The sequence below is a fragment of the Corvus moneduloides genome, chromosome 7 (genome assembly GCF_009650955.1).
Source record: "Corvus moneduloides isolate bCorMon1 chromosome 7, bCorMon1.pri, whole genome shotgun sequence".
Lineage (NCBI taxonomy): Eukaryota > Metazoa > Chordata > Aves > Passeriformes > Corvidae > Corvus > Corvus moneduloides.
The window spans coordinates 12770334-12798047 of NC_045482.1; the positions used below are offsets into that span (position 1 = coordinate 12770334).

The window sequence follows — 27714 nt, forward strand, 5'->3', positions numbered from 1 at the left end:
TCCTTGGCAAAGTCTCAGCTGAAAGGATTACATTGTCTTCTCACCTTGCTCTATTCCTTCCTCCCTCAAAGAGGGATGTTTAGTCCCATCAGGATGCAGCCTGGCTGGCCAGGTAAGGAATCTGCCTTGTTTCCCTCCAGACTGCTTGTGTACCAGAAGAGGATTTTGTCTCTAGGACAGTAAGTCTGGCCCTGACTGAAGGGAGGTGCAGCCTTGCCTCCCTGCAGCAGAGAGCCAGAGGTTGTCAGTCTCGTGTGCTCTAGTGGAACAGAGACAGGGAGCAGCATCTGCAGCAGGAGCCAGAACGGTGTTTGTCCAGCTTAGGACTGTGGGGGTTGATTTCCCAGCTCTCTCTGGCCATAGAAGCAAACCACAGAACTTTCATGTCTGCAAAAACAGGGAGAATTATCTTTCTTTCCTCTGTTTTTGTGTTCCCTGTCTGCTCAGCCCAAGAGCAGTTTGAACTGCAGGTACATTCAGCACCTGGCACAGGTGGAAGCTTGCACAGGAATTTCTGTGAGTGCACCCAGTAGAATCCTGTCTGCCTTGTGATGGTGTAATGGCTGGGGGTTTGGCAGTGCCAGTCTGGGAGACATGGAGAAGGGCTCAGCTGCTCCTTTGTCCCAAATAGTGGGACAGTTAATTTACCAGCATAAGGGAAATACATTTACAGCGTGAATTCTTCTGCAGCTGGACAGACTTTTCTGAGCAAAAAGCTGAGCCAAGCTACTGTAGCGTTTTCATGCCATAGGGAAGATGCTGGCCTACATGAGCCACATCTTTGCAGCAATTGTGCTACCTTTTTTGTCAGCTTGTTGCTTATACAAAATCAGTTTGATTGTATCAGTTTGGTAAAAAAAAGCCTGTAAGAGGACTGCACAACCTTGTCATCTGTATTTTTGGCAACTCTGTGCTAGGACTTGTGGAGTATTTTGGAGCACTTTCTTGCATCACCACGTCATGTCCCAAGCAGGATAACATAACTGTGTGCTTGATGTTGCTGTACATGGCAGGGAGGTACAGGATTTGGAGAATGGAGTCCTTCTTTTGCCCAGCAAATCTCCTGATGTGCTCCAACTCTGTTAACACTAGTCCTTGCCCTTATGGCCACAGAGAGCTGGGAAATCAACCACTCAGCCTTGAGCTGGAAAAAGACCATTCTGGCTCCTGCTGCAGACGCTGCTCCCCGTTTCTGCTCCACTACAGCATGTAAGGGTCACTTGCATGTGTTAATCCTTTCACATCTGACTAATACCTGAATGGGAAGGTTGCTAGCAATGTCCTTTCCAAAATCACTTTGACCTGTGTATTGTATTATGCCGTGAATGACTTGCAGAAGGAAGTAATCAAAATGTGCATAGTTCTAGCTAGTGCTAATTGCCTTTTCATCTGCTTCTGGCTCTTTTTATTGTGTCCAATAAATGTTGATTATGCAGGGATTTAAATCTGTGTTTCAACGTAGTTTCATTCACGTGATGTGAATGACACAACTCACTAAATCTTAGCTCCAAATATTCTTCTTGCTCTGTGTCAAGCACTTCAAGGATGTCAAAAGCAGATAGGGAAAAGCTGAAGTGCCTGATCTTAGCAAGAATGCCTAAAAGGTCAGGTAGAGGACATTGTTTCAGGAGGTCTCTGGCTTCAATACTTTCTGGTTCATGGAAACATGAAAACACAGCATCTGTGTATTGTATATGAGCATTCTTCTAGGGTAATACAGATAAGTACACATACAGGATAAAGTTTTCAAATGCATAATTTTTGATTGCTTCTGATCTTAATGCAATATGGCATGTTGCAAAGGTGTCCAGTTTTTGGCAATAAAGATCCCTTAAGGTTGCCTCAAGAGAGTCCAGAATCACTGCATCTGGAAAGTCTTGATCACAGTGTCTTGAGAGGTTAGTGAAGAAATGCAGTCAAACTGGCTTATGTGTTTGAAACTTATTTTAAATAAAATTTTAATTTTAAGGCCAGGAGAGACCACCCATAACTGCAGATGTTCATACTAAGAGCAGTTTCTTTGTAAAGTGTCCGTTCAGCAGAGACAGAAAATTTATTGGAAACATTTCTGTTTTGACTGACCAACTTTCTCTGAAAATCAGGCAGGACCTAAGAGACAAATGCTCACCAGGCAGATTCCTGCCTGAAGTCTGCCCAGTTTCCCAGCAAGATCTGTCACTCCAGGATTTCCATGTCCCCCACTCTGGGTCCTCCCCCATCCTGTGCTCCTAAGGCCTTCCTGGGCAGTGGGCTTCTAAGACTTCTCCACATTTTGACAGGAAACCTTCTAGCTTTTCCTGATGCTGCAGGATTGCTCAGAAGTCTGGGCAGCTTGCCCTCTTTGGAACAAACTGGTGTGTTTTACGTTGTTTTTTTGATGTTGGAATTTTCCACAAAACAGAAACTGTAAGTTATAGCCAGCTTCAGTCCAGGCTGCTTGTCTGTTCTCCAGAGGATTGGCCATTACAGCCTTGCATCCTAACTCTGAAATACTCATGTGGTTCATGGAAAATGCCTTGCTCTCTAATTTAGGAAAAGGCCTGAGCTGCTCAGACCACTAGAGTGCCACGCACTGGCCCCTTGGTTGAGAAAAAAATCTCAGATTCCATGTTTCAAGGCTGCTCATTTTGCAGCTTTCCTGAGAGCTCGGTTCACTTACAGCTATAAGCATACAAGTATATGTTCCATGCAATAACCTGGCTTGGAAATCCCAATGGAGTAAAGTATTTAACTCTGAAAAATATTTGGAGTAACTTCTTTGCAATGTATAGAGCAGCAAGAGTTTTAGAAACAATTTCACTGTATTTAAACAGTCATTACTGCTTTCTGGGTAAATAACACATGTTTTTAAAATGGTCTCTATACACAGTAGACACTAACACAATGAATCCTAATTGCTCTGAAGGACCCATTAGGCTGTATCAGGTCAATACATGGCGGAGGTTTTTTGAAAGTCACTCACCCTGTTGTTATACAAGCCACAAATTGAAAGTCCATAAATAAGTATTTGCCAAATGAAGAGTGAGGGCTTTGCCAGGGCCATTCTAATTTATCATGTCAACTTCACTATGGGGACTGTTTTCTTTTCAAGGGGCCATGAGAAAAAAAGAAAAAAGCATAATGTGATGTGTTTCAAAAACTACATATCTGAAAAGTTTCAGATGTTTCAGGCTGCACTACACCTCCCAAGAAAATAAAATGGAAGGAACTTCACTGTCTGGGATGGGAATATCCCCTCAGTATTCCAACTGTGGCTCATGGAAAGGTTCTCAGTGCCTGGGGAGACCAAAGAAAACTAATTACTTAAATTTTATGTGCACTTATATGTACAAGTATAGTTAATTAATAAGTGATGAGTTTGGCAAAATTAGTTTTATGTGCAGCCATCTTCCTGATTTTACTTTGGTCTACTTGAACTTCTGGTGGCATTTTTCAAACTTCAGCACTTGTGTTAGGTGTTGTTAAAGTCTGTGTCGCTGTTAGAAATCAAGTTTTGGATTCATTCACTCAGAAGTTTTCAAGTTCCATGTAACTTTTTGGATATGGCTACAGTTTGGCATGGTTTTGTTTTCCTGCAATATGTTAAGGTGTGTAATTGAACAGGCGTATATAAAAACAAATTGTATTGATGTAAGCTAGGATTTTTAAGGGAATTTCAACAAGGCATGGTGAAAAGCATTCAAGTGATTTAAATTCCTGTCCCCAGGTCACAGCCTTTAATTCATCTGGACACATGAGAAATGTCCACCCCTGCTACTGTTGCACTTCAGGAGGATTTGCGTGCCAGGGTCCCTCTGTCTCAGTGATTTGCACTTTGCTCTTCCTGCTCACAAAGGGCCAAGAGTCCCTCTGCCTCCCTGCCTGCCAGGTCCCTCCTACCTATAGAGCAGCAAGGACCTTGCTCTTATTTAGGAGTCCCCCGCTCCAGGTGCTGTTACCAGGCGAGGTCAGTCTCAGTGCTGGGGTTTGCAGCACAGGCAGCCTGGAGCTGCAGCTCTCAGGTGGGAAGGCAAACACTTGCCACGGGTGGAAGCAGAAGCACACCTGCCTTGGCGCAGCGTGCAGCCGTGTCCTCTGTGTGGGGTGAACACCAGCACGCTTTTGTACCAGTACACAGTGGGTCTGCTGTGCTGGCTGCACCATGATGCCAAATGTGATGTCTGTGCCTGCACTCATGACAGGCAGTAAGGCACGGTCTTGTGCTGCTGCAAACCACCTTATGGTCCCCAGCACCCCCTCGCTCAAGCAGTTTGTTATCAGGGGTCACTGCTAATTCGAGCAATGCCTGAGCCAGCACAGCTCCAGCTGGGGTGACTGGCAGGCTGCCCACCGGCACCAGGAGACCGGAGTCACCTGCACTGGGCCCCCACCGCTCCCTTCCTGGGAGCTGGAGACTTGTCAGTAGTGCAGACAAAACCAGGATTTGACGCTTCAAACAAGAAGGGTCGAGGGCCAGGGATGGTGTTCTGATCCTATGACAAGAGGGGCAGGAGTGTCCTGCCCTGCTTTGGTACCAGCAAAGCCAAGAGCGAGATCATTGCTCCCTGGCTTTGTCCCTGCCCAAAGCCTGGGTTGAAAAGCTCTTTGCGAAAGTCTGCTGAGTCCTCTAACAAGGGCAAGGGCAATAGCCAGTCTTTACAAAGGAAACCCACTTAGTCCTTTTCTAAAGTCTTTTAAAAGTCATGGTATCCTTCACAAAAGCAGTTTGTCCAGGTAAACAGTGTGCGCTCACAATCAGCAGTGAAAGAACCAAATACAGAAATATTTGTCACCTTTTAACTTTCTGCTTCTACCAGGAACCACTGCATCCCAGCTGAAAATACCTCAGTGGGTGGAAGGTATGTCTGTGAGGACACGTCTCGTCAGTCCATGCCTGTATCCTCTGGGCTGGAGCCAGGAGCAGGGATTAGCTGAACTCCCAAGCAGATCTGTCTAGCGTGGTGGAGCTTCATGGACACTTTCTGCACATGGATAAAAGGTAAAGCGATTTTTAATAATTTAAGAGTTTTTTAACAACAAAAAGTATTTTCTTACGGCCAGGAAACTCTTTTTTGTCTGCAGGGTTTGACACAGTAAATTTTGTGCAGACACATTTTCTGTTACTAATATGCTGGATGCACATAAAGCACTGTACTCTCATATGATACTGAAGAGATAAGTAACATATCAACTGCACTTACACCATATTTAATCCTGTTCTGGTTGTTCTGCTACATATTCATAAAAAACAAAAAGGAAACAGAAGCACAGAGCAAGCCAACAGATGTCTACCTGGCTCTTAATTGGATTTTATGTGTCCCCAGTGTAGCAAATACAACATTATTTACAGCCAGGCTCTAAGAATTAGATACATCTGGAGGAGTGGCAAAACCTGAACCAGGCTACAAGAGTTGATAGATTAACTGAAAGGAAGAGCTGCCCCATTTTCTCCTTATTGTCTCCCTTCCCACCTATGTACTCGTTCCCCATTGTGTGTCAAATCAACTAAGATATTGCCCAAGAAAGAGAACGCTTATAAAAATGAAAAATGCCAACAAAAAAGAGAATTTCTGCTCTTATGGAGCTTCATCAGCATTTTCTAATTGTACAGCAATGATGATAATAAAAAGGCTGCCCTCTGCTCTCAGCTATAATTTGGATAATCAACTGACAGCCATAATGAAACTGTCTGTGATTGCTTTCTGCTGGGCTGCTAGTTCACAGAAACTCATTGTTGGGGAGAATTAAAAGTTATGACTCCTGCTACAAGGATATGCCACTGTCTTCCAAAGGAACACGTGACTTGTAATTTTCTTCTGTATAGCTCTATTACAGGGAAAATTTACAGTGTAAAGCAAGGAGGTATTGGGATGTGAGATTTTTTTCCCCTTTTTTTAGAAAAATGTTGTTAAGCATCAAAGTTGACAGTGCCAAATAATATGCGTGCCTAGGCTGGGTGGACGTGGATTTCAGACCTCACAGTCTCTCGCCTTAAAATCCCTGATGACTTCGGTCATCAGCAGCCATCTCTGTCTGTGGGTACATCAGCCACTGGCCACAGAGCAATAAACAAGCCAGGTTTTACTTCTGGGAAGAAGGCAGGAGCTAAGTCATGCTTTCAGTCTTTGCTTTGGGCTCTGGGTGCAGTTAGGGGTATTTTGGGTGCTGGTGTTCCCTAGCACCAGGCCTTGAATGCAAGCTGTATCTGTGATGTGCTCTGGGTATGTCTTGACTAGCAGATCCAGGGCTGGATGCAAGTACTTTAGTCCAAATTGCCCTTCCATCGACATCCACTGAGGTGGAGTGAGCAGCTCCTGTACAAGGGCTAGCGAGCAGCCTTCTGCCTTGGCCAGAATACAGGCTCTGCTATAGCAGTTGCAGTCCGTGACCCCCGAATCTGGCTTCTGAAACAGGTCGATTCCCCTGTGTGCCCCGAACATGCGGGCTTCAGGGCTTTCAGGGAAGCAGCTGAAAATCAGGCTGGCAATTTCGGTGTTTGTGAATGCATGGATTGGAGGATTGGAATTCCTGGCAGCTGAGCGTGACCACTTCGGTGGCCCTGGCAGGACCCCGCGATCCCAGGGCGCTGGGCAGGGCCCTCAGCCCCGACACGGTCTCGTCGTTGGTTCGCGCTGCGCTCCAGCGCCTGCCACCCGCCTGGGAGGGAAGGAAGGGGCTGGGGAAGTGACTCCGAGGCGGAGCGGAGGGCGACCAGAATCCGGGCCAGGAATGCGGTAGCGCAGCTGCCTGCACCTGGGCAGGGACAGTTTCCCTTCCCGCCGAGGCTCAGCGTTCCGGGAGTCGGGAGCGCTGCCCCGCCGGGCAGCTGGGACGCGGCAGCGCCGGGAGGCAGCGGCGGTAGATGCTACCGTGCCCCTTGTACCCGGGCTGATGTGCCATTGCCGGAGCAAGGCAAATCCGGCCAGGACCTCTGCACGTCTTCCCGTCCCCGTTTCCCCCCGTTCGTCCCAATCCCGTTACGGCGGAGGGAGACCCCGGCCCCGTCCCGCGAAGACGGGCTGAAGGGCCCGAGGAGGAAGGGGCGAAGCGGCAGCAGCACCGCGGGCACCGCCTGCCCTCCTCCTCCAGCCGCTGCCCCCGGCCCGCTTGGCTCTTCGCGCCGAGCCCGGGAAGCCGGGCCAGGCCGTCGCGGCGCTGAGGGGGCGGAGGGTGCCGGGTCTCGGGAGGGCCCCGGCGGGCAAGAGGGGAAGGAGATGCACAGATGCGGAGCAGTCAGTGGTGTGGCAGCACCGTCATCTTCTCACTTCGCCGCCTGCCCCCGGGCCGCCGGGGGTCTCCGAGCGCCGGCGGACGGGAAGCCGGCGGGCCGCCTCCAGCAGGCGGGGGCTGGGGCAGTTTCGCCGGCGCGGCACTCGGTGCCCGGCGTGGGGGCGGCCCCGGGGAGCCCCGGCGGGGCGGGGCCAGCGGCGGGGCCAGCGGCGGGGGCGGTCCCGGGGCGGGGTGCGGGGCGGGGCGCGGGCGCGGCGCGGAGCGGGGGCGCCCGCCCGCCCCAGAGCGCAGGTGGCGGCGGCGGCGGCGGCGGCGGTCTGGGTCCCGCTCTCGCTCCCGGCGGGGCCTCGCTCCCGGCGCGGAGGCGGCAGGTGCCCGGGACATGCGGCGGCGGTAGGACGCGCGGCGGCGATGGGCGGCCGGGGGCTGCCGGTGCCGCTGCTGCTGGGGCTGCCGCTGCTGCTGGGGCTGCCGGCGGCGGGGCGCGCCGCCTCCAAGGCGCTGGTGTGCCAGGAGATCACGGTGCCGATGTGCAAGGGCATCGGCTACAACCTCACCTACATGCCCAACCAGTTCAACCACGACACGCAGGACGAGGCCGGGCTGGAGGTGCACCAGTTCTGGCCGCTGGTGGAGATCCAGTGCTCCCCGGACCTGCGCTTCTTCCTCTGCAGCATGTACACCCCTATCTGCCTGTCCGACTACACGAAGCCGCTGCCCCCCTGCCGCTCCGTCTGCGAGCGGGCCAAGGCCGGCTGCTCGCCCATCATGCAGCAGTACGGCTTCGCCTGGCCCGAGAGGATGAGCTGCGACAGCCTGCCGGTGCTGGGGGACACCGAGGTGCTTTGCATGGGATACAACCACACGGAAGCCACCACCCTGCCGCCTTTCTTTGGGAAGCCCACACGCCCTGCCAAGGACATGGCCAAAAACCTGATGCCACTCGATGGGCAGCGCCTCTCAGGGCTGGACTGTGGTCAGACTTGCAAGTGCAAAGCACCCCTGATCCCCATCTCCAAGGAGTCCCATCCGCTGTACAACCGCATCAGGACTGGGAAGGTACTCAACTGCGCCATCCCCTGCTACCAGCCCTACTTCACCCAGGATGAGAAGACCTTTGCTACCTTCTGGATCGGCCTCTGGTCCATCCTCTGCTTCCTCTCCACCTCAACCACCGTGGCCACCTTCCTCATTGACATGGAGCGCTTCAAGTACCCTGAGCGCCCCATCATCTTCCTCTCTGCCTGCTACCTCTTCGTCTCCATGGGCTACATTGTGCGGCTGGTGGCAGGGCATGCCAATGTGGCTTGCAACCTGGAGCACCACCACATCCATTATGAAACTACAGGCCCTGCTCTCTGCACCGTGGTTTTCCTTCTCCTCTACTTCTTCGGCATGGCCAGCTCCATCTGGTGGGTCATCCTGTCCCTCACCTGGTTCCTGGCAGCTGGCATGAAGTGGGGCAATGAGGCCATTGCTAGCTACTCGCAGTACTTCCACCTGGCTGCCTGGCTCATCCCCAGTGCCAAATCCATTGCGGTACTGGCACTGAGCTCTGTGGACGGTGACCCGGTGGCTGGGGTTTGCTATGTGGGCAACCAGAGCCTGGAGAATCTGCGGGGCTTTGTGCTGGCACCACTAGTGGTTTATCTCTTCACTGGCAGCCTCTTCCTGCTGGCTGGCTTCGTCTCGCTCTTTCGCATCCGCAGCGTGATCAAGCAGGGTGGCACCAAAACTGACAAACTGGAGAAGCTGATGATCCGCATCGGCATCTTCACCATGCTCTACACTGTGCCTGCCACCATTGTCATTGCCTGCTACATCTACGAGCAGCACAACCGGGAGGCCTGGGAGCAGGCACAGAACTGCTCCTGCCCGGGGGACCCTCACCACCCCAAGCCTGACTATGCTGTCTTCATGCTCAAGTACTTCATGTGCCTTGTGGTGGGGATCACCTCCGGTGTTTGGATCTGGTCTGGCAAGACACTCGAGTCCTGGAGGCGCTTCACCACCCGCTGCTGCCGGGGCAGGAAGCCTGCAGGCGCCTCTGTGTACGGTGAGGCCAGCCCGGCACTGGTGGGCAGGACGGTGCTGCCCAATATGGCCTCCTACCACAAGCAGGTCCCACTGTCCCATGTGTGACCGGAGGGAGCCTCGGTGACCCCAGCCACAGGGAGGAGAGGGTTGCAAAGACCCTGGGCCACAGAAGAGGGGGTGACAGCTGGGCCACCCCTGGCATCCTCAGCCCCACCATGGTGGTGCTGCCTGGGACCGAGTGTGTGTGCCCATGGGCATGGAGCAGCTGCAGGCCCAGGCAGGGCAGGGGGAGGTGCTGCCAGCTATGTGGGGGCAGAGGGACAGGGAGGCCTGGAGCCTGGCACTGCCATGTATGCCCCACTTGGGGTCCCACATCCTGGTTGCAGTCCTGGGATGCTTCTGCCTGTGGGCCAATCAGGTGGCAGTAGCCCTTGAGCACTGATTTGTGTCCCACAACAAGGCTCTGGGCAGGTCTTGCTGGTGCTTGCTGGGGTGAAAGACAGAGCTGTAGCAGGCAGGGCAAATGGTGGCCCCCAACCCCAGGTGGGGGCTGGCACTGCCACTGAGCCACTCACTAAAGCCCAGAGAGTTGGAGGGGATCAGGGAAAGCTGGCAGGGGGTGCTGCTTCTCTGGGTGCCCTGGGCAGAGCAGGAGACTGCCCTCAGTGCCCCCAGGCACAGCTCCATATTGGGGAGGAGAAGGCTGGGGGCCCTTGGCGTGAGGCAGCCGCTGGCCCCGCTCGGGCAGCAGCACAATGAGCCGGAGGGAAGGAGCCGCGCGGGCCGGGGCTTCACGGGTGGTGGTGACAGTGCAGGACAGAGGGGTCGTGGAGAGGATCTGCCACCCGGCCCTCAGGACGGGCAGGGACAGGGTCCCAGCTGTCTGCAGCGCAGACGGGGACCAGGTGACTCCCCTGTGGTCCCTTCTGCCCTGGGCAAGCACATCCGGCTCCCTTCAGTCAGGGGCTCAGGACCGGCAGGAGCTGGCTCCGGTGGGCTCAGCGGGGTGGTACCAGCTCCACCGCCCATGGAGCCACTCGCCCCGGCGAGCCGAGGGGCTGCGCAAGGTGGTGAGGCTGCCGTCCCGGCGCGGGGTTTGCAGGGAGCCCTGGCACCGCCGGCTCCGGCACCGAGAGCGGGGCTCTCCTGAGGTGCCCTGGGAAGGGGCCGGTGCTGTCCCGCGCCTCTGCAACGGGGTGAGTTCCTGGCGTCTCCCTTGTGCCGCGCGGGTTACCTGGGGCGAGGGAGGCAGGCCCGGTGCCCTGCCCGCCAGCTGCGGCATAGCCAACCCTAAAAGGGTGGCTGCGCCCCTGCAGTGACTGCACGGGGGTGTCCCAGCCAGGCGGTAGGCTGTCTCTCCGGAGCAGCAGCTGGGTTTTCCAGTCAGTCGACTTCAATACGTGTTGCTGCTTTTTTCAAAGCTGTGCCTCTGACAGAGACGGTACCAGGTTTGAAAGAGAGCAGTTAATTTAGGAAAACTTAGCAGAGTGCTTGTACTTCTTTTCCTCCAACTTCCCAAGCCTTTTTCACTTCCCTGGATCAGACAGCAGCTGAGCACTGACAGAACCATTTTCTGGCGTTAAGCACTGGTGACAGCTGGGTTTCAATAAGTAGAATAATGGGGGGGGCCTGTTGTCAAAATCACTAAATGCAGCCAGGGCAAGGGGCTCCAGCAGTGGCACAGGATGAGGCTGGCTGCCTCTGGCTTCAGGCCACTTGTGAAAGCACCTGGGTTTAATGGTTTATTTCCCCTGCCCTAAGCAGTGATCATGTATGTAAAAACCCAGCCATTACTGGAGTCCTTTTTGCTCTCCTTCAAGCGTGGCACTGTGACCCAGCTGCTCAAGCACTGGAGAACAACTGCTGGCTTTGCTCCTGCAGGACTGCAAGGATCTGAGGTTGTTCTCAACACCTTTGGACCACTTCCAAAAGGTTTCCACCTAATTTTAAAACCAAAGCCTGGGAAGTGAGGGAACACTCAAGTGGCACATCTCCAGATAAAGGTACTGCATGAGTGTCTCTGGGGTGTCCTGGATAGAGGAGACAGAGGTGCAAGGACGGAGGGCTCACCAGGGACTGTTCAGCCGCACCCATCCGCAACTCTTGCAATAGGGCTCACCCCCTCCAGAATGTTGGAGTTCTTTATTATGGACATAATTGCACCATGTTGTGTTACAAACTGTAAATAGTTGTATTATAGCCTAATTTGTACACACAGAAGCCGTAGTGACCTTTGATACAGGTTAGGGACAGGTGTGTTCTCAGCAGTGAGGCGGGTCAGGTGCAGAGACGCTGTGGGTAGTCTTGTATTGTGATCCAGGGCATTAAATGATTCCAACCTGCTCCAGTCCACACCTTCCTGGACTCCTCTCTCTCTATAGTGCCTTTTGTAGATACAGCTAAACACACATCATGCAATACAATGAACAAAACCATGTCAAAGGTGGTATTTTGCTGTTTTTGTTTTTTCCAAAGTGCAACTGACTGTGTAAAGAAATCCAAGATTAGCTACAAACTGTCGCCTATTGAAAAATGCAAGAGTGTTTTCAGCTTTGATCTAACGGTAGGGTAATACAATCAACTCGTGTTTGAGCCTGGCTTCTCAGCAACAAGTGGCAGGAGGGGGAAGGAGCCGTTTCCGTGTGCCCTGTCTGCTGTAGCCAATTTACATGTTGGGTTTTGCCTGTTCCGTTACCCATGCTGTTCAATGTTGCTTAAATAACTGTACTATATTTTGTGAAAAGCTGAAGAGATTTTATTCAAAGAGAAGTATCAAGATTAGTTATTTATGAGGATAAAAAATAGTGTGTGTTGTTTTCTTTACTTCTGCTTCTGTTATTTATTACCTTAAAAGCTTACCTGTCAGGGGGACGGGGAGGTATGTGCTGTAGGGCCGTGCAGGGCTCTTTATCCCTGGGGATTGTGGGGAACTGGTGAGGCAACTGCACTTGTGTAGCACAGGAATAGCATGTTCCATGTGCACGAACCCCACGCAGAGCTGCCCTTGGCACGGAGGATGCCACACATCTGTGCCCTCAGCACCGGCGTGCCCAGGCTGGGTGGTGCAGCCAGGCTCTGCCCAGAGCCGGGTTCCGTGCTTGGGGGCAGCTGTGCTAGCTGTGCCCATGACCTCGCTGACAGGGCATTCCCCTGATGGGCCAAGGTCACGCCTCGCTGCTAAAAGAGGGTTAACTATCAACTTTTATTGGCGTTCTGCAGTTTGCACAGTACGTGTCCCTCGCCCTGCGCTGAGATCAGGCCCTGAAGAGGTGCCCTTTGATACTCCTAAGGCCAAGGAGATGACAGCTCAGAGCCAAGCGGGATGCGGCACGCTGGCCCATTTGGGTGGCCGTGTTGCCATCTGCTGTGCGACCTCTCCTGTTGCGAGGAGCACTTGAGGAGGGACAGTAAGGGGTTAAGGCTGGCTCCTTGGTGACTAATGGTGCAGGACTCTGCTATCTAGTTAGGTGTGTAGGCACACACCAGGTCCCACTAGATAGGATCTCTTACCTGGAAGCAGCATTCCAGCACCCAGTACTGAACCTGACAGTCCCACAGCCTGACTCACCTGGTTCTGCAGGGATCTGCCCCCCCATGCTCAAGTACGGGCAAAACACACCATTTGGGCTGATCCTGTCGCTTGAGGGGCAGCAGTTTTGGGGCGTGGAGGGGACATGAACCATTTCAGCATCAGGTTCTTCCCAAGGAGCTGTGGACACTCACTGCCTGCTCCCGGAAGTAACTCCAGCACCTTGCTGGCAGCCTTGTTGTCATTCTTGCCTGCCAGGAAGCTGTTGTGTCCCCAGCTCCTCAGTAAACAGGAGTTTGGCAGCACTGCCATGCACCGCCTACCTCAAGCCACGGTTTCCGAGCAAGGGAAGGGCTTTTCCTGCAGGCAGCTGTGTGAATCAGCTGCAGGACTCTGTCCCTGTGAGCACATACGTGATCCCGCACGGGCGGCCCAGTGCTTGTGCTGCTGTGTCTCTCCTGTGCTCTCCAGGTTCCACTTGGCCAACTCAAGCCACCCTCGAGGCAGTCACCGGCTTCCCTGGGGCTGAACGGTGTAAATGCAGCACAATTTCAAACTGGGTGGCATGGGGAATGACAATGTCTGATGGCATGGGGACCATGTGGTTCTTCAAATAGGTTTTAATATCATACATCAGAAGCCAAAGTGGTTATTTCACCTAGAACATGCCTTGTCTGTGAAGGCAGCCTGAGACTTTCCTAATCCTAAGACAAACAGGCCCATGTTCTGCCATTAAGTGCTGTTCTGCCAGTCCTTTGGGGGGTGGGTGTTAGTAAGGGCTCTACAGTCACTTTGGCAGCACCCTGTAATTCACTTTATGTTGGCAAACAGCTTATTTGGTGCAAGTGTAGTTTTCCCAGGTAACAATATGGAATGCCAGTTCTGTGTCATTGTCCTGCACTGCTGTGCTGTGGGAAATCCCAGGACAGGATAGGGGCTGCAGCCTGCCCAGTGCTGAGCTCTAAATGGAGCAGTTCACCCTGCCCTGAGCGCTCCTGCCAACCTCCTGTGCAAGCTCTCACCTCAATGGCTCTTCTGTCCTCTTCTGCTTGCTCAGGGTATGCTTGACACCTATACTCTTATCCAGGAGCAATGGTCTTGACATTTATTCCATCCCTCAAGTGCCTGTCCTCTTAACTGCCAAACCCAAACTGAAGTAGTTCTCATAAAATTCCCTTGGAAACAAAATACACAGTCCCTGTACACAAAGGGAAGGGGCTGCTGGAGCCCGGGGGCATCATGTAGCCCACAAACAGCTCCATGGCTTCCTGCCCCTGCTGCCTGCGAACACATGCTGCTCCTGCTAGTCTGGCTGCTGCTCACATTACTCTTGCCGGGCCATAAGACAGCTACTGTCTCTGCAAACAGCATTTACTGCCAGATGGGGAGTGCTACCCTGGAACTGAAAGCAGGCAGCAGTCACCTCAACATCGATTAAATATTACTCAGCTGTTGGATTAAAAAAACCAAGGTACATAGCCAGTTGCTCTTCCCTGGGAGCAGAGGTAGGTAACAGTCTCTGTAATTCCAGTATTCTGACCATGATTGCATTTTTCTTTTGCCTCTTTGAGAAAAGTGTTTCCAGCATCTAGATTAGTGCAAATTGGAGGGTATTCCCCCTTCACAGTTCAGCAGAACCACATAAATGCAATTCCTTCTGAAACACTATTACTGCCCAGCACTTCAAAAGGGAGCTGTATGGCTTACCTTTTATTGTTTAGCTGAGAAACACAATAGCTGTGTTTTCCAGAATCTAACTCTTTTAGGGGTACCAGAATGGTAAATGGAATTGCTATTTTTTCCCTCTTAAGAAGCTGAGTTGTAGTTCAGGCCTGCTTAGTATCTGCTGAACAGATCAAAATCCCATTGCTAATGTGCTCTGGGCTACAGTAAAACTAAAGCCAGGTAATATTCAAAGCAAAATCAGGTTCATAGCAGCTGTCTCCTGCAGGATGTATTGCAGAAGTAGCCCTCAGCTTGAGTTGTCAGTCACCTGCCATCCAGATCAGCAGGAAGAGTCTCCATCTCATCTGGCAAAAAAGGGAAATGAGTGCCCCCAGTCTCTGCTGAGCACCTCACAATGAGTGGCTGCTTTTGGAGCAGCCCCACAGCAAAGTGCACCAGACCAATCCCACACAGCTGAAGGCACCTGGAGGTGCTGAGGGAAGCAATGCTCCTTAGCAATTAGGTCACAAGTCAATCCAGGAGCTGGTCACTTGTAGCTTCCAATTTAGTGCTCCTCAAGGGAGGACTTAAAAACCATCAAATGGCCTCCAGAGAGACTGGCCCTACTTAAAGGCCATTAAAGTGTAAAAAGAAACTGTCAGTGAATGGTTTATTTGAGCAGCCCGAGTCAAGTTCTAAATCCAAAGACCATGTGGGAAGATCTGGGCAGCCATGCAGGGCTGCACCCCTCCCAGGACTCTGCTACCTGCTCCCAGACAGTGCCAGCTCCCTGGGACCAAATGAAGGTGATAGGCTGGTGTGGGGAATGGCGAAGCCGTAACACACACCGCTGGGGTTTCTCTTTTTTTCCTTTCTCGAGGGGCAGGGGAATCCAACAACTGTACAGAACACACCCTTCACCTTTAACTTTAATTAAAATAGAGTTTATTAGCTTTTCTTTTAATACAAACATGAGAAAGGAAAACCACCTGAAGATGTAGTGTTATTTTCAATATTGAATTGTGATCAATACCTGAAGTGCCAAGTTCGGTGGGTTTGGGAGCCAGGGGCTGGCACATTTGCATACTGCAAAAGGCGGTATGCATCACTGAACAGCTGAGTGCAGCCACACTGATGATGGCACTCACACAGCCCCACTCCCAAAGGCAGATGGACTTGTTCAGTGTGAGTTTCTGGGCCTTGGCTGTAAGAGGAAGTGCACAAAACCCGTGTCATTCGGAGGGAGAGCTGCTCCTAGGACGCATAGCCTAGAACCTATTTGGATCCAAGAAGGGAAGATACTACGAAGACTTGTAACAGGAAGAGTCTAATAATACTTATCCTGTTTAGAGTTCAGTTTCAGAGCTTGAAAGTAAGCTCTGTTCCCAAGTCTCAGAAAGAGCAAACCCCAAGCCTCTAGAGCAGTTGCACAAGATAAAATTCACTTTGGGGGGAAAAAAAAAAAAAAGTTTATAGAAAGCTTTTTGATAATTCTCAGTTGAACACAATATTTTTCCATCTACCTTGATAGGTAGTCCAGGATTCTCAAACTCATTATTGTCTCATTATGAATATAACTTCCTCCCAGGGAACTGAAACCCAAGGAGAGCCAGATGGATGCACAATATCAGCTTTAGGAACTCACTGTATATAGCACAAGAGATCTGCAGTAGAACTCAGAGAAGCAGTGCTGCACACATGCCATTCACCACTGGATTGCTACACTGTTTGGGATGGTGATGATGTTTCCAGACCAACTTTTTCATTCAATGCCTCAGAAAAATACACAGATTACATCTCTTCCAGAGCAATATAAGTATTAGAAAATGAGAGAAGCACCATAATTCACAAGAAATGCAGCATGGACCCTATACATTTTAACAATACATAAAACCGTATCTGCCCCCAGTCAAAACATTCAAAGTCTTTTGACAATCTTTACTGGAGTGAAGTTGTGGGTGCAGAGATGGAATTCCTTCCTGCTGGGCAGCTTCTTGGTATGAACACATCACCAATAGTAGCAGCTTTTAGTAGCCAAACCAGGGAAAAGCCATCAACACGTGTCTATACTACTGTTTTCAGCTCCAGAGTGGCTTTATACTTTAAGAGTCCCATACGTTGTTTTTGTTAACACTGCATTGACCTGAAATACAAATGCAGTGAGACTCTGGATGACAAGGGAGAGGAGGGAAGAACATTGTAACTATAGTCATGTGGTTAGTGTTTAAATTCTAAAATTTAAAACTACTTATTATTTAAAACCTCAAGAGTTCACAGCTATAGGCCTACATAGTAAGCAAACATCTGTGGGGGAGAGAAGGAGATAAGTTTGTTTTTGCACCTCTGGATACATTAGAAGGAGGAGGGAGTTGATTTGACAAAGATCTTGTCTTTTGCACCAAGTATGTTCCTCAAGCTCTGGGCTCCCTTGGCTGATTTACTCTCCTTGCTTCCTCCTGCTGGAAGACACCATCACCGCTGGCTTGTGTGCATGGAGTGGTGGATTCCTCCGGTTCTATGGATGCTGGTTCATGGTGCTGCACCTTGCTCTCTCCTCAGGAGAGGATGGCATTAGAACGGCGGATACCAACTAAGTTATCAGCACTGAAAGATCGTCTCATAGCAGCTTTTGACAAGTCTTTGTATTTGTCTTCACACAGTCGGGAGATTGCCTGCGTACCACAGACAGACACAAATGAGAAGTCCGCATTAGTAAAGTCTGAGTGCTCCAAGGGAGGTGTTACAAGTGTAAAATACCTACAGCACAGGTGCTCTGCAGCAGTGACACAGCTGGCTTTTTACCCAGAATGACAGTAAATAAGAACTACTCTGGAGGGAAAATAGCATTGGGCTCTGCCCCAGGTTAACATGAACCCCAGCCATCAGAAAGGTAGACCTAAAGAAGGTGTGTGGTTTCCATATCCAAGTATCTTCTTCATTTTACTAGTCTCACTATCTAATGAAAAACTTGGATCCATTTCAGACTTTTTAAGTTTGTGGAAGTCGTGTTGAAAATCACCCCTAGTAGCTGGGTGTGGTGCACGCAGCAGCACAAAAATTTTATTTTAACAGTGCAGAAATGCACACGGGCATTTCTCTGAGAGAAAAGGTTCAAACTGAAAAGGTTTCTGCACTTCCTTGGGCATCTTACCCTTGGCCACTCAGGGCAAGCAAGCTGAGGAAATGAAGTTCTACTAGGGTGTCTGTTTTGCCTTTACCTTCTCTACACCCTCACTCCCAACATATTCTTACCAGGATCACCCCCATGATCTGAGAAGGGAGGGCAGCCATGGTACTTTATTATAGCAATTAAATATTAGCACATGTAGACAATCTAGTGTTGAACTGTTTTCATCCATTTATTGGCTTGCCTCTGCCCTGCTTATCTAGTTATTCTAGTTACAAGACTAATTATTTAAATCCTAGTAACACAATTGTCAGAAAATACTGTGTCCCCTCCCCTGCAAGGCCTATTTCTGATTGGAGCCTTCAGGCATTATCAATGTAAATTAATAAGAATACCTGTAATAAAAAAGTCGAACTGAATTTCAGTCCTGCACATTTACTTCCATTAATAATTTACCACCTATTACCAGATGAACTTTCAGAGTCCTGTGATCAGCTACAAGCCTACACCTTCCCTTTAAGGCAGCACCCATTCAGCACAGCCCAATGTTCTGCAAGTTCAAAAGGTGAAAAGCACTCTGAGCATGAATAAAGTTCTAAGTGTATTTTAAAATAATTATTTACATTTATATCTGCCGACCTTCTGGAGGCATGCATTTGGCTCAAGAGTGGCATTCTTTGAGACACTGGCAGCATGAGCTCCTGGTGCAAAACCAGACAGACTCTCCATCCTGCTTTAATGCTAGCACATCAATCACACAGCAACCTGTGTTGACATATTTAGCCCCAGTTGCCCATATGGTGTAAATCAGTTTTCAGATTCTGGAATTCACTAATTCACTGCTTTATACAGGCTCCTATCAGCTGCTTATGTGCTTCTAACAGAAAGGTAGAACTAAAAATTTTAGCAAATGGTTTAAATATTTATCACATTTTAGAATTAAACCCCAAAATGTCCAATAGACATGCATTAGTAAGTGCATGATAGCAAATTACATACTGTACTGAAAATTAATCTGGTTTTAAATCCCAAGCCCCCAAATACTAAGAAGAAAAAAAACAGGCTCACAATCTGTAAATCATCCACTTATGCCCTGGCACTGAGCAGTTCAGTAAACAATTTCCTATGGACTATGAACTGCCCTACAACCACATTTACACTTAGTGACAGTGTTAGCTTAAAGTGCAAGTAACAAAGGTGAGACAAAGCAGAAGAGCTGCATTGCTTAACTTTAAATAGAGGAATTCATAGGCATATCATACTTATCATTCCAAAGGACCAGGAGGGATCATACTTACTCCAGAAGTTCAGGCACTTATGGGACACAATAAAATCCCTAGCCCGTGGCAGAATTATTGGGGGTGGACGACAGAACAATGTAAGCCAGGAATACCGCAGCACACCCCTCTCTGAAAGGGACTATGGTATCAGTGTACACAGGGCCTGTGGTAATGCTTTTGTTGAAAGGTCAACAAAACAACATGCAGAGTCATCAGTTAAACCTGGACAGATGAAAGGTTGCATTGATCCAACAAGAAATTTCCCTGGGAACCCAGGTAATTTATGTATTTTCAAAATGTCTTAAATATCTCCGGCAACTCGGAAGACTGACTCCGCAAAAGTTAAAGCTTTTTAAAATGAGCCGTCATGCCAAGAAGGCTGCGGGGCCTCCCCACAAGGACAGCCCTTCCCATCGAGCAGAAAGGGACAGTAATCTGCATTTACACTCCTCTGGGCATTCTGAAGGATTCCCAAGAAGGGGCTGTTCCAGAAGTTTATCTTAAAGCAACATTTCTCTGGAAAGGTAGGAATCCACAATTTATTTCTGCAGCTGTCCCCAGACAAATTGTTTATTAAACCATAAGAGCAGTAAGAGTGCTCCCTCTAAATCTAAAAGCAGCTGTGCAGTGGGATGCAGTGGGAAACCTTCAGCTGGCAGTATTTAGAAGGGTGTGAGTGTGACTGTCTCTAGGTGCTTGGAATACAGACTGTGACCAGGGAAGGAGAGACAATCCATTACATATGACACTAATCCTTTCAATCTTAAGTAGCCTAGAACTTAAGCTGAACTACACCCAAAATAACATCCATTTTATTTTGCAATCTGCTAGACTTCTGTAATCTCTTCCAAAACCCTTCCTTTCTTCAGAATACTTGCTTAGCTTAGGCATGGTTTTAGAAGTGCTAACTGTATTTATAAAGGCGTTAAATTACCCTGTAATACACTAATCTAAAAGCTTTTTAGTTTTTCTAACTGACACTTAACATGATTAGCAACAGATGCTCTTACGACTCATACAGACAGAGTCCCCTGCTCAGCCACTCTCAGACCATTTACCTCCAGCTTCTGTGCTCTCTCTTTACTGAGAGGCTCCAGCAGAAAGCTCAGGTTATTGTCATCTGCTAGGGAGCGAAGATCAAAGTAGTATTTGGCGTAAACACTGGCAGGAACATTGATATTAAACTGCAGTAGCTCCAAGAAGTGTCTTTCCATCTCGTTCCTAGGAGGCGCAAGGGACAGAAGACAAAGGAAAAAAAGATTGTTTTAGCTGGCTGAAAACACTGAAGAGACCTCAAGCTTGTTTTAAAACCAGCAACTTTGAAACAGGTCACCGAGAGCTCTGCATTATTAGTTTCGAGAGGCAGGTCATTCCCTGGTGCTCAAAACAAGGTGCAGCTTTTGAGTCCTGGCACCTCCGGCTCGGAGAGGAAGGCAGTGCCCTGTCGTGCACTCTCTCGGCTGAGCAGGGAGGTTCATTCTTCGGAGTTCCATTAGTGCAGCTGTACAATTCATGCGCCATTCTCACTCTCATACGGCCCCACACAATAGTGATCAGATGAAAGGAATGATGTATGCTGTTTATTAGCTCTGAAGAACTTGCAGACATTTTCACCAGGCTGATAACAGGAAGGGGGTTTATTGAAGTAGAGGCGGACTAACAAAAGGAGTAGGCAGATCACCACGGCAACAAATGGATCTATGAAGAGCTGCTGCTATTATCTCACAGAAAAAAGCCTCTTGAAGCAACATGGATTCATCTCCAATAAATAAATAAATAAGCAGCATTAGGTGGGAGAAGGAATTTTCTCCTCAATAGCATTAGGCAGGATAACAAAGTACTATGTCAAAGGGCACTGTCCAGTTTTTACTCTCTTGTCTGTTTTCACTGGGCAAAATACTTGGAGGAAAGCGTGGAGAGTGCCATGACACGAAAAAAGCTGCTTCAGCTACTGTACTGTGGTCAGCTAAACCAGAGATATTCTACAGAGGAAAAACAATGTTTTACAGATTAACCTAAAAAGAAACTGGTGGTACCCAAACCAAGCAGTTCAGTTCAACAACTCAACAACAGTCTGCACAGGTAGCAGATCTGTTCCAACAGAATTTAGCAGCTGTATAGGCCAACTGTGAATACATCAGAAGATGAGTTGCACCAAGTCAGAGTCAGGGACTGCTCAGAGTCATACTGCTTTTTTGGGAGCTTTTAAAATGGATGCTTTACCTATCAGCGTGGCAGCAAATAAATCAAGGAATCATCTGTGTTGTCCTGTATTGGGTGGTGGGTCTCAATATGAATAGCAGCTTTGTGCTTCTTTCTAGCATAGCAGACTTAAGTATCATTGAACCTAGTGCCAAAATTAATTTCCTGTTCATATGGCCATAAGCCTATAGAGATGTAAATCAGATAATGTTTTGATGATCAGCTGATCAGAGCTTGATTTACCCTGTGAGTAAATGCTCTTCACTGCCCCTTTTGTACTCACTAGGCTAATACATTTTAATTCTGTAAAAATACAACTCTTCATTGGATTAACAAGTCTATTAACAGTGGTTTAAAACCTGGGAAAGGATAATGCCCATGTTTTTTCTGTGCCTTTTTTACAAATATATGTAGCCTAAAGAATGAACAGCATGTCCCCCCTTACAAACAATCATGGCAAAATTAGCAGCTGTACAGTTAATTTTTCAGCAATTATGGATTCGCTCTCATCAAAGCAAGCAAGTTCCGACAAAGGATGACTTCCAAATATCAACTGAATTTCTTTTGATTTTTTCCCATCAGAAATAAGTAAAACAAACCAAAAGACCCATCTCCCAAAACCCAAAAGAAAAATGTCTTTCATTAAAAAACCCCACCTTTGCCTTGGTCAAATAGAAAAGGGCTTGTGATAGAAAAAGTAAGATGAACACTTCAGCTATGCTGAGTAGGATGAGGCAAAGGCAAATGGACCGCATGTGGCAGTTGCCAGGCCTGGATCTCATATCCCTTCACAACCTGAGAGCCCCCAGCTCCTCTAACAAAGCTGTGAGGGGGGCTGCCAGCACACCTCTGAGCAGTGGGGAGAGAGTTTGGTGGGGAGGAGGTGCACCTACGCTGCCTTCAGAAGGGGTGCCTGGCTTGTGAGCACACACACACACACTTGCAAACTGGGTGAACTAAATCAGGTAAGAAACTTTTGCCAGTTCCAGAGTGGTGCAGCCCCCGTGCCTGGCTTGCAGTGGTTCAACAAGAGTGTCTGTCAGGTTAGTGAGTCATTCTAGATACAGAGAGCCAAGAGGAAAATTCACAGGAGTTCACAAACAAAGCTTGCCACCAGTCTTGTAGATAGGCTGTTCCTGCACAGGAATGGCCCACCCAGGGAGCCATACCTGGAAGACTCCTGCCAAATGATCTTTAGCTGGGGAGCTGCTGGGATTTTGGGTGGATTTTTAGGCAGCATCACCAGCCATCTCCAACATTAGAATGCAACTGTGACTGAAATCCTTTGTCAATGTTTTTCTCTTACTAACTCTTGTATTTGGAATAGCTAATACTCACCATCAACTGACTGGTTTAAAAAATACTGCAACTACTAAGACTGACAATTAACTATAGTACAAACCATGAACTGAAAGTAGACTTATAAACTTAAGACAATTTTGCTGAGTATTTTAAGCAGTTTGCCAAGGTCCCCATTATGGTGATGTTATCTAGCCAAGGAGTGGTAAAGTCTGCCCAGTTACAGAGCCCAGGATGAACACCCTGTGCCACTGTCTGGGAGGGGGTAGTACAGTGTCTGCCCATATCTAAATTCAAAGGTCTAAGTCATCTCAAATGAGATGGGATTACAAAAATCCCATCTTCAAATTGGAGAAAAAAAATATACCTAAATTCCATCTATTTTCCTTACCACTATCACTGCTTTGAAAATGCAAGTACCGACAATTTCAGGAGACCCAGCATTGGCAATAGAGAATAAATATCCTGCTTGTTACAGGTATTTTCAGTGCTATCAATTTGATTTGTCCCAAATAAGGCTAGAAGAGGAGACATCAAAAAGAGCAAGATGTACACTCCAGCACTCCTGGCTTTGCTGACCCCACTTCAGCCATCTCAGAGTTATTTGCAGCAACGCTTCAAGTACGTTCCTCAGATAGATGAGCAGTCGGGACCAGGTTGAGTGAAGATGTACATTGTATAAAATCACTAATTATGCCTCCCTGAAAGCAGGGCTGGCACAGTCCTGCATTTTGAGACAAAGAACTCCCAGGCAAGGGGTATGTATAAAACAAGTAACAGTGGTTGCCATTGCTGTTTGAGATGTGAAATAATTTGAATAATAAACATTGTTTTGGTGCAGAAAACTCCCTTAAATTTAGAAATACAGCCCACAAAAGGACGAAAACTAGATATTCATCCTCCTAAAGAGTCCCAAATGAATAATTACTTGCTGTATTTTAAACATTAGTTTGGGCTGAGTCCAGGGAAGAGAGCTTGGGGCAAGAACACTGCCCCATCACACAGGCAGCCTCCCAGTGCTGTGTGCCAGCTCAGTCTGCTCCTGTGCTAGAACTGGCTGTCACTGCATAGGCCTGGACACATGCTCAGGGCACAGCACTGGGATTAGACTCAAACCCACCCAAAGCATGTCATGAAAGCAAGGCCAGAAAGCCTGGTGCAATAAGCTGGCCTTGTATCATTTCTACCACTGTGATAAGAGAAATAGGAGAACAAGCTGGCAGATAGAATTAAAACAATAATGCTGATGTTTCAAAGCTCTGAGATAGAACTTTGTGAGAAGGAATTTAACAGAAAACCTAATGGCCAACCACAGTCCACATAAACACACCTCCAGCCCATAGTATGAGCCTGGAGCCATGAGGATGAACATCTTGCCATACTGCAAAATCTGGCTTAAAGCTGAGTGCAGCAAGAAAAGACAGCAGATTCAAAATTTCTGAAAAACTGAAATTGACATCTAAGACAAAAATACATCCAAGGAACAGCCTTACAAAAACAAGCAGTAATAAGACTGAGGACTTTGTTTTCAGCCCTGTAGGCACGTCTAAGAACCCACCCAGAGAGGATAAGCAGTAGCTGTGTGTAACACAGGCAACCATAGCTACCCACACAAACAACACCTGCCTGCCAGCAGCAGCACTAGGAATTCAGACCTTGAGATGTTTAGGCCTTAGCTGGATACACAAGCAGACATGAAAGTCACAAATTATGATTTACCTTGCAATTCTTCAAATTCTAAAACAGAAAAGGCAGGGGGACAAATTTAGTTCACTTTGTTTCCTTCTTAAAAAACCTTCTGATGAGACTATAAATTGGGCAGTTTAGTTCCATGGCTCGTCACTGAGAGAAAGAATGTAAAGAAAACTAACTTTGAAGTCACTCATGCAAGTCACTGAAATTATTAATACAGATTTGTCTCAAAGTAGGGTAATTATCCAAAGTTTCTTGGGATAAAAAAGGGAATGAGGCCAGACACCAAATATACACTATATACATATAGCATAGCAACGGAGAGGTGTTTTTTTTCAGCATGATCACAAAAATTGCTGTTTAAAAAACCCACAAACAAATGAAAAAAATCACACAAAAAAAATCCCAAACACCCCACCGCTGTAGACTACCCAAACCTTGCAACTTACATGTCCTCAACAGTAATGTCCTTCAGTATTTGGCAATAATCCACATTCCACACAGCTTGATCATCCCAGACTTTAGAAGCCAGCAGAATAGCTCCTAGGACTATCCTCTTCCAGTTACTAGGGCATATGTCAATCTCTGCATAGGTTAACAGCCTTTCCAAATAAACCTACAGAAGGAAGAAGGAAAAAAAAACAAACAACAAAACCGCACAATTGTATGCGTGTAATTAAGACCTGGAGCAGAGCTGAGCAGCAAACATGCCAGTCCAATATGACTATTTGTCACTGTTAAGTGTATCAAAATAAGTATTAGTGATTACTACTTACACTTAAGAATCCAAATTTTCAGGAGTTACAGGTTCCATTTTTTACTATCCCACGAGAGCTGGACCACCAGGGTGCACAATAGCTAGTGAGGTGTTCCTCTGAGCAATGAGCACTGCTCCTTCAGGGAGACACTGCTCCAGCTCTGTCACCGAGTCACACATCACGGGCAGGTTCTCATTAGGGCCTACCTGGGATAGCAAATCACTCAACATCACATTAGCTTTTCAGCATGGTTAAGGTTCAGCACTTGTAGCTTAACAGGAAGTGCTAAAACCTGCACTTTGATCTCTGGTTATGGGACAAAGATGTGTTAATCGCTGTCTTTCCACAATGAAAGGCCTTTAGTGCTGTTTCTATTTTGTATTGAACAGACTTCAGTCCCTTGATCTCCATCACCAACTGCTTAGGCAGTGAGACATACTCAAGTCCAAAGACGTTCCTTGGTCTTTTACTCATTCCTCCCATGAAATCTCAAACCAGCTCTAGGATGCTGAATCTCTCCCTTCCTTGAAAGTTCTCTACTATTTACACTCCTATAATGATCCACGTACTAAGTAATTTGCACTTTCAAATTCGAATATAAATTGTTTTTAATTTTCTATTCCCTCACCTAAATCCAAGTTCCCAATGTAGCTTCAGATAAATTAGTGGGTGAGGGAAGCTTTTAAGGTCTAAGGGAAGGAAGGATTAATCTTTGTCACTGAGGTCTGCCCATGCTTTCTTCCCATCCTTGGTTCGTAGCCTTCTAACAGCCTAAAGGTGTTCCTATAATAACAGGGCCATCTAGTGGTAAAATCCACTTTAAAAACTAACTCCATTTTTTGCAAACACTTCAGCTAGTTTGCCCAGGGTGAGCTGTCATCTTGTTCTGTCAAAATTGCTTTCCTGTCTTTGAAAAAGCAAAAACCTCCAACTCATTTCAGAGTTTCAATAGCTCTTAAATATCCAGCCTTTTTAATTACTCATTTCCTTATTAAAGAGAGTCCTTCTAGCTAAGTTTCTTTAATTGCTATATTGCCTTTTGGTGACAGTTCTGTTGTCCTTTCACCCAGTTTTTCAGAAAGAAGCCACAATGAAGACTGAAGTTTAGTGTGCAACAAAGTGCAGTTTGAGAGATTGTCTAAAGTAGCAATTATACATGTTGCAGTTTTTAAATTTCCTTTCATATACATATATGCATATATATACACACACAAATAAAAAATCAGTATCATTGACAAATTTTAAAATCCATCGTGCTTTCTGAAATCAAACAATGAACTGTAATGAGATTATTATCTTAATATTGTTCTTAAATTCTAAGTACCTCCATGTCATCTGGGGAAAAAAGTTATAGCCTCTTTGGCTTAAGTTAAAAAAAGTTTGGTAGAAAGGTGGCAATGACTGAAGGATATAATAATGAGAATGCTCCTCTCCTAGAGTTCCTATAGGATTGACTCTTGATCCCTTAAGGCAGTATTACTTGTTCTAGTTAATATAAACTCAAAACTCACACTTTCCCCTCCACAAAACTGAAATAAAAGATGTCTTTGTGTAGGATCTCATCACACCCCACTGTTCTGCTCTTCTCAAGCTTCTTCACGAGTTATGTATTATGAAACAAACAGGGGTTTACTGGATAAGTAATTAAGAATTACATATTTATATACAGAAAAGGGAATTGCCCTTTTATTTAATCACTTCTGTGGCTACTTAGAAATCTCTAATGAACTCACTTGTACTGTGCCTTCATTAATAAGGTTTCATGAGATACTCTTAACTATTTAAATGTCGGTTCAGCCCAGTTCTCTTAATGAGGAGAGGGGAAAGTCCTCCATAAGCTCGAGTTTCAGCACTCTGGTGCCTCTTACCAGTGTCACTATTGCACATTCCGCTGTCAGCTGTGCCGCGCTGAAGAGCGTCCGAACAAACCGGTAGATGTGCTTGTGGTCAGGGTCATGCTTGTAGTAGTCATCTGGGACTTCTTCGCGCTGAAAGAAAGTTCTTGGAGTTACTGAAAACCTCTCTTACTTAACACTAACTCTAAAGAACAGGTTGTTTCTTCTCACTGAGGTGTATACACCCATTTTCTGTCACAAAGGCAGAACAGAGTCATGCACTGAAAGAAGCAGCCTTGCAATACTGCAAACATTCCAAACAAAACACAGTTGCTTTAGCTGGTATCTCTCTTCTGAACACTTGTTTGATCTGTAGGACTAACAGACAAGAGCATGAACTACCATCATCATTGCAGGTGCTAGCTATTGTCCATGGAACATTTTACAGACTGGAAGAGATGTAAAAAAAGAAGTTTGTCCCTGCAAGAAAATCACAGGTATATACACACCAGGGAAACAATGGCTCTTCAAAAGACAAAATTAACAGACTTCACAAGGTTCCTCTTCCAGCAGAGGAAGTGCTGAAGAACACGTGGCAATAATTCTGTCACAGGCAGCACTAGAAGGTAATTTACACTGTTTTCATAGAATGCATTCTTGAGAGACTCCAGAAAGACAACAAAGCTAATGAACAACTAGATTTAACTCTGACACAGTGCTAAACTGTTTCTAAATACAGGGGAGAAGAAAAGCTCAGAAAGAAACAGTCTGTAAAAGCAATCCTAAAATAAGTGTTTGAGAGACATTTCTGATATTCAGCACTTTTTCTGGAGGGATGAAACTTCAAGAGCTCCAACTCTGCACACTGGTTCTGCAAGACTGATACTGAATAGATTTCTGTCTGCAGTCCAAGGTAGACCTACAGTATGGTAAAGACAGCTGCTGAGAACAGCACATCTGCTTGACACTAAGATAGTAGTTGCAAGGTAAGCAAAGTAGCAAGTGTTTTCCTGTGTTTTTCTAGTTTAAAATAGCCAGGGAGCATAGTCAAGTAAAATGCAGAGGTAAGTTAACTTTGTAC

General features: G+C 47.4%; 2 protein-coding genes across 2 annotated transcripts in view; one reads left to right on the forward strand and one right to left on the reverse strand.

Moving 5' to 3' along the window:
• The first annotated feature begins 7505 nt into the window (after positions 1-7505).
• Positions 7506-12069, forward strand: FZD5 (frizzled class receptor 5). Its single transcript, XM_032114140.1, has one exon. The coding sequence runs from the start codon at positions 7621-7623 to the stop codon at positions 9349-9351; it is 1731 nt and encodes a 576-aa protein (XP_031970031.1). The 5' UTR covers positions 7506-7620; the 3' UTR covers positions 9352-12069.
• Positions 12070-15362: 3293 nt separating this feature from the next.
• The window catches only part of CCNYL1 (cyclin Y like 1), a 33469-nt gene continuing 21117 nt past the window's right edge, over positions 15363-27714 (reverse strand). Inside the window, exons 7-10 of the mRNA XM_032114141.1 lie at positions 26667-26786; positions 24490-24656; positions 19906-20068; positions 15363-17112 (exon numbers count right to left, since the gene is read on the reverse strand). Of these exons, the coding sequence (XP_031970032.1) occupies positions 16996-17112; positions 19906-20068; positions 24490-24656; positions 26667-26786 (567 nt within the window). The 3' untranslated portion in view covers positions 15363-16995. The remainder of the gene's footprint in view (positions 17113-19905; positions 20069-24489; positions 24657-26666; positions 26787-27714) is intronic.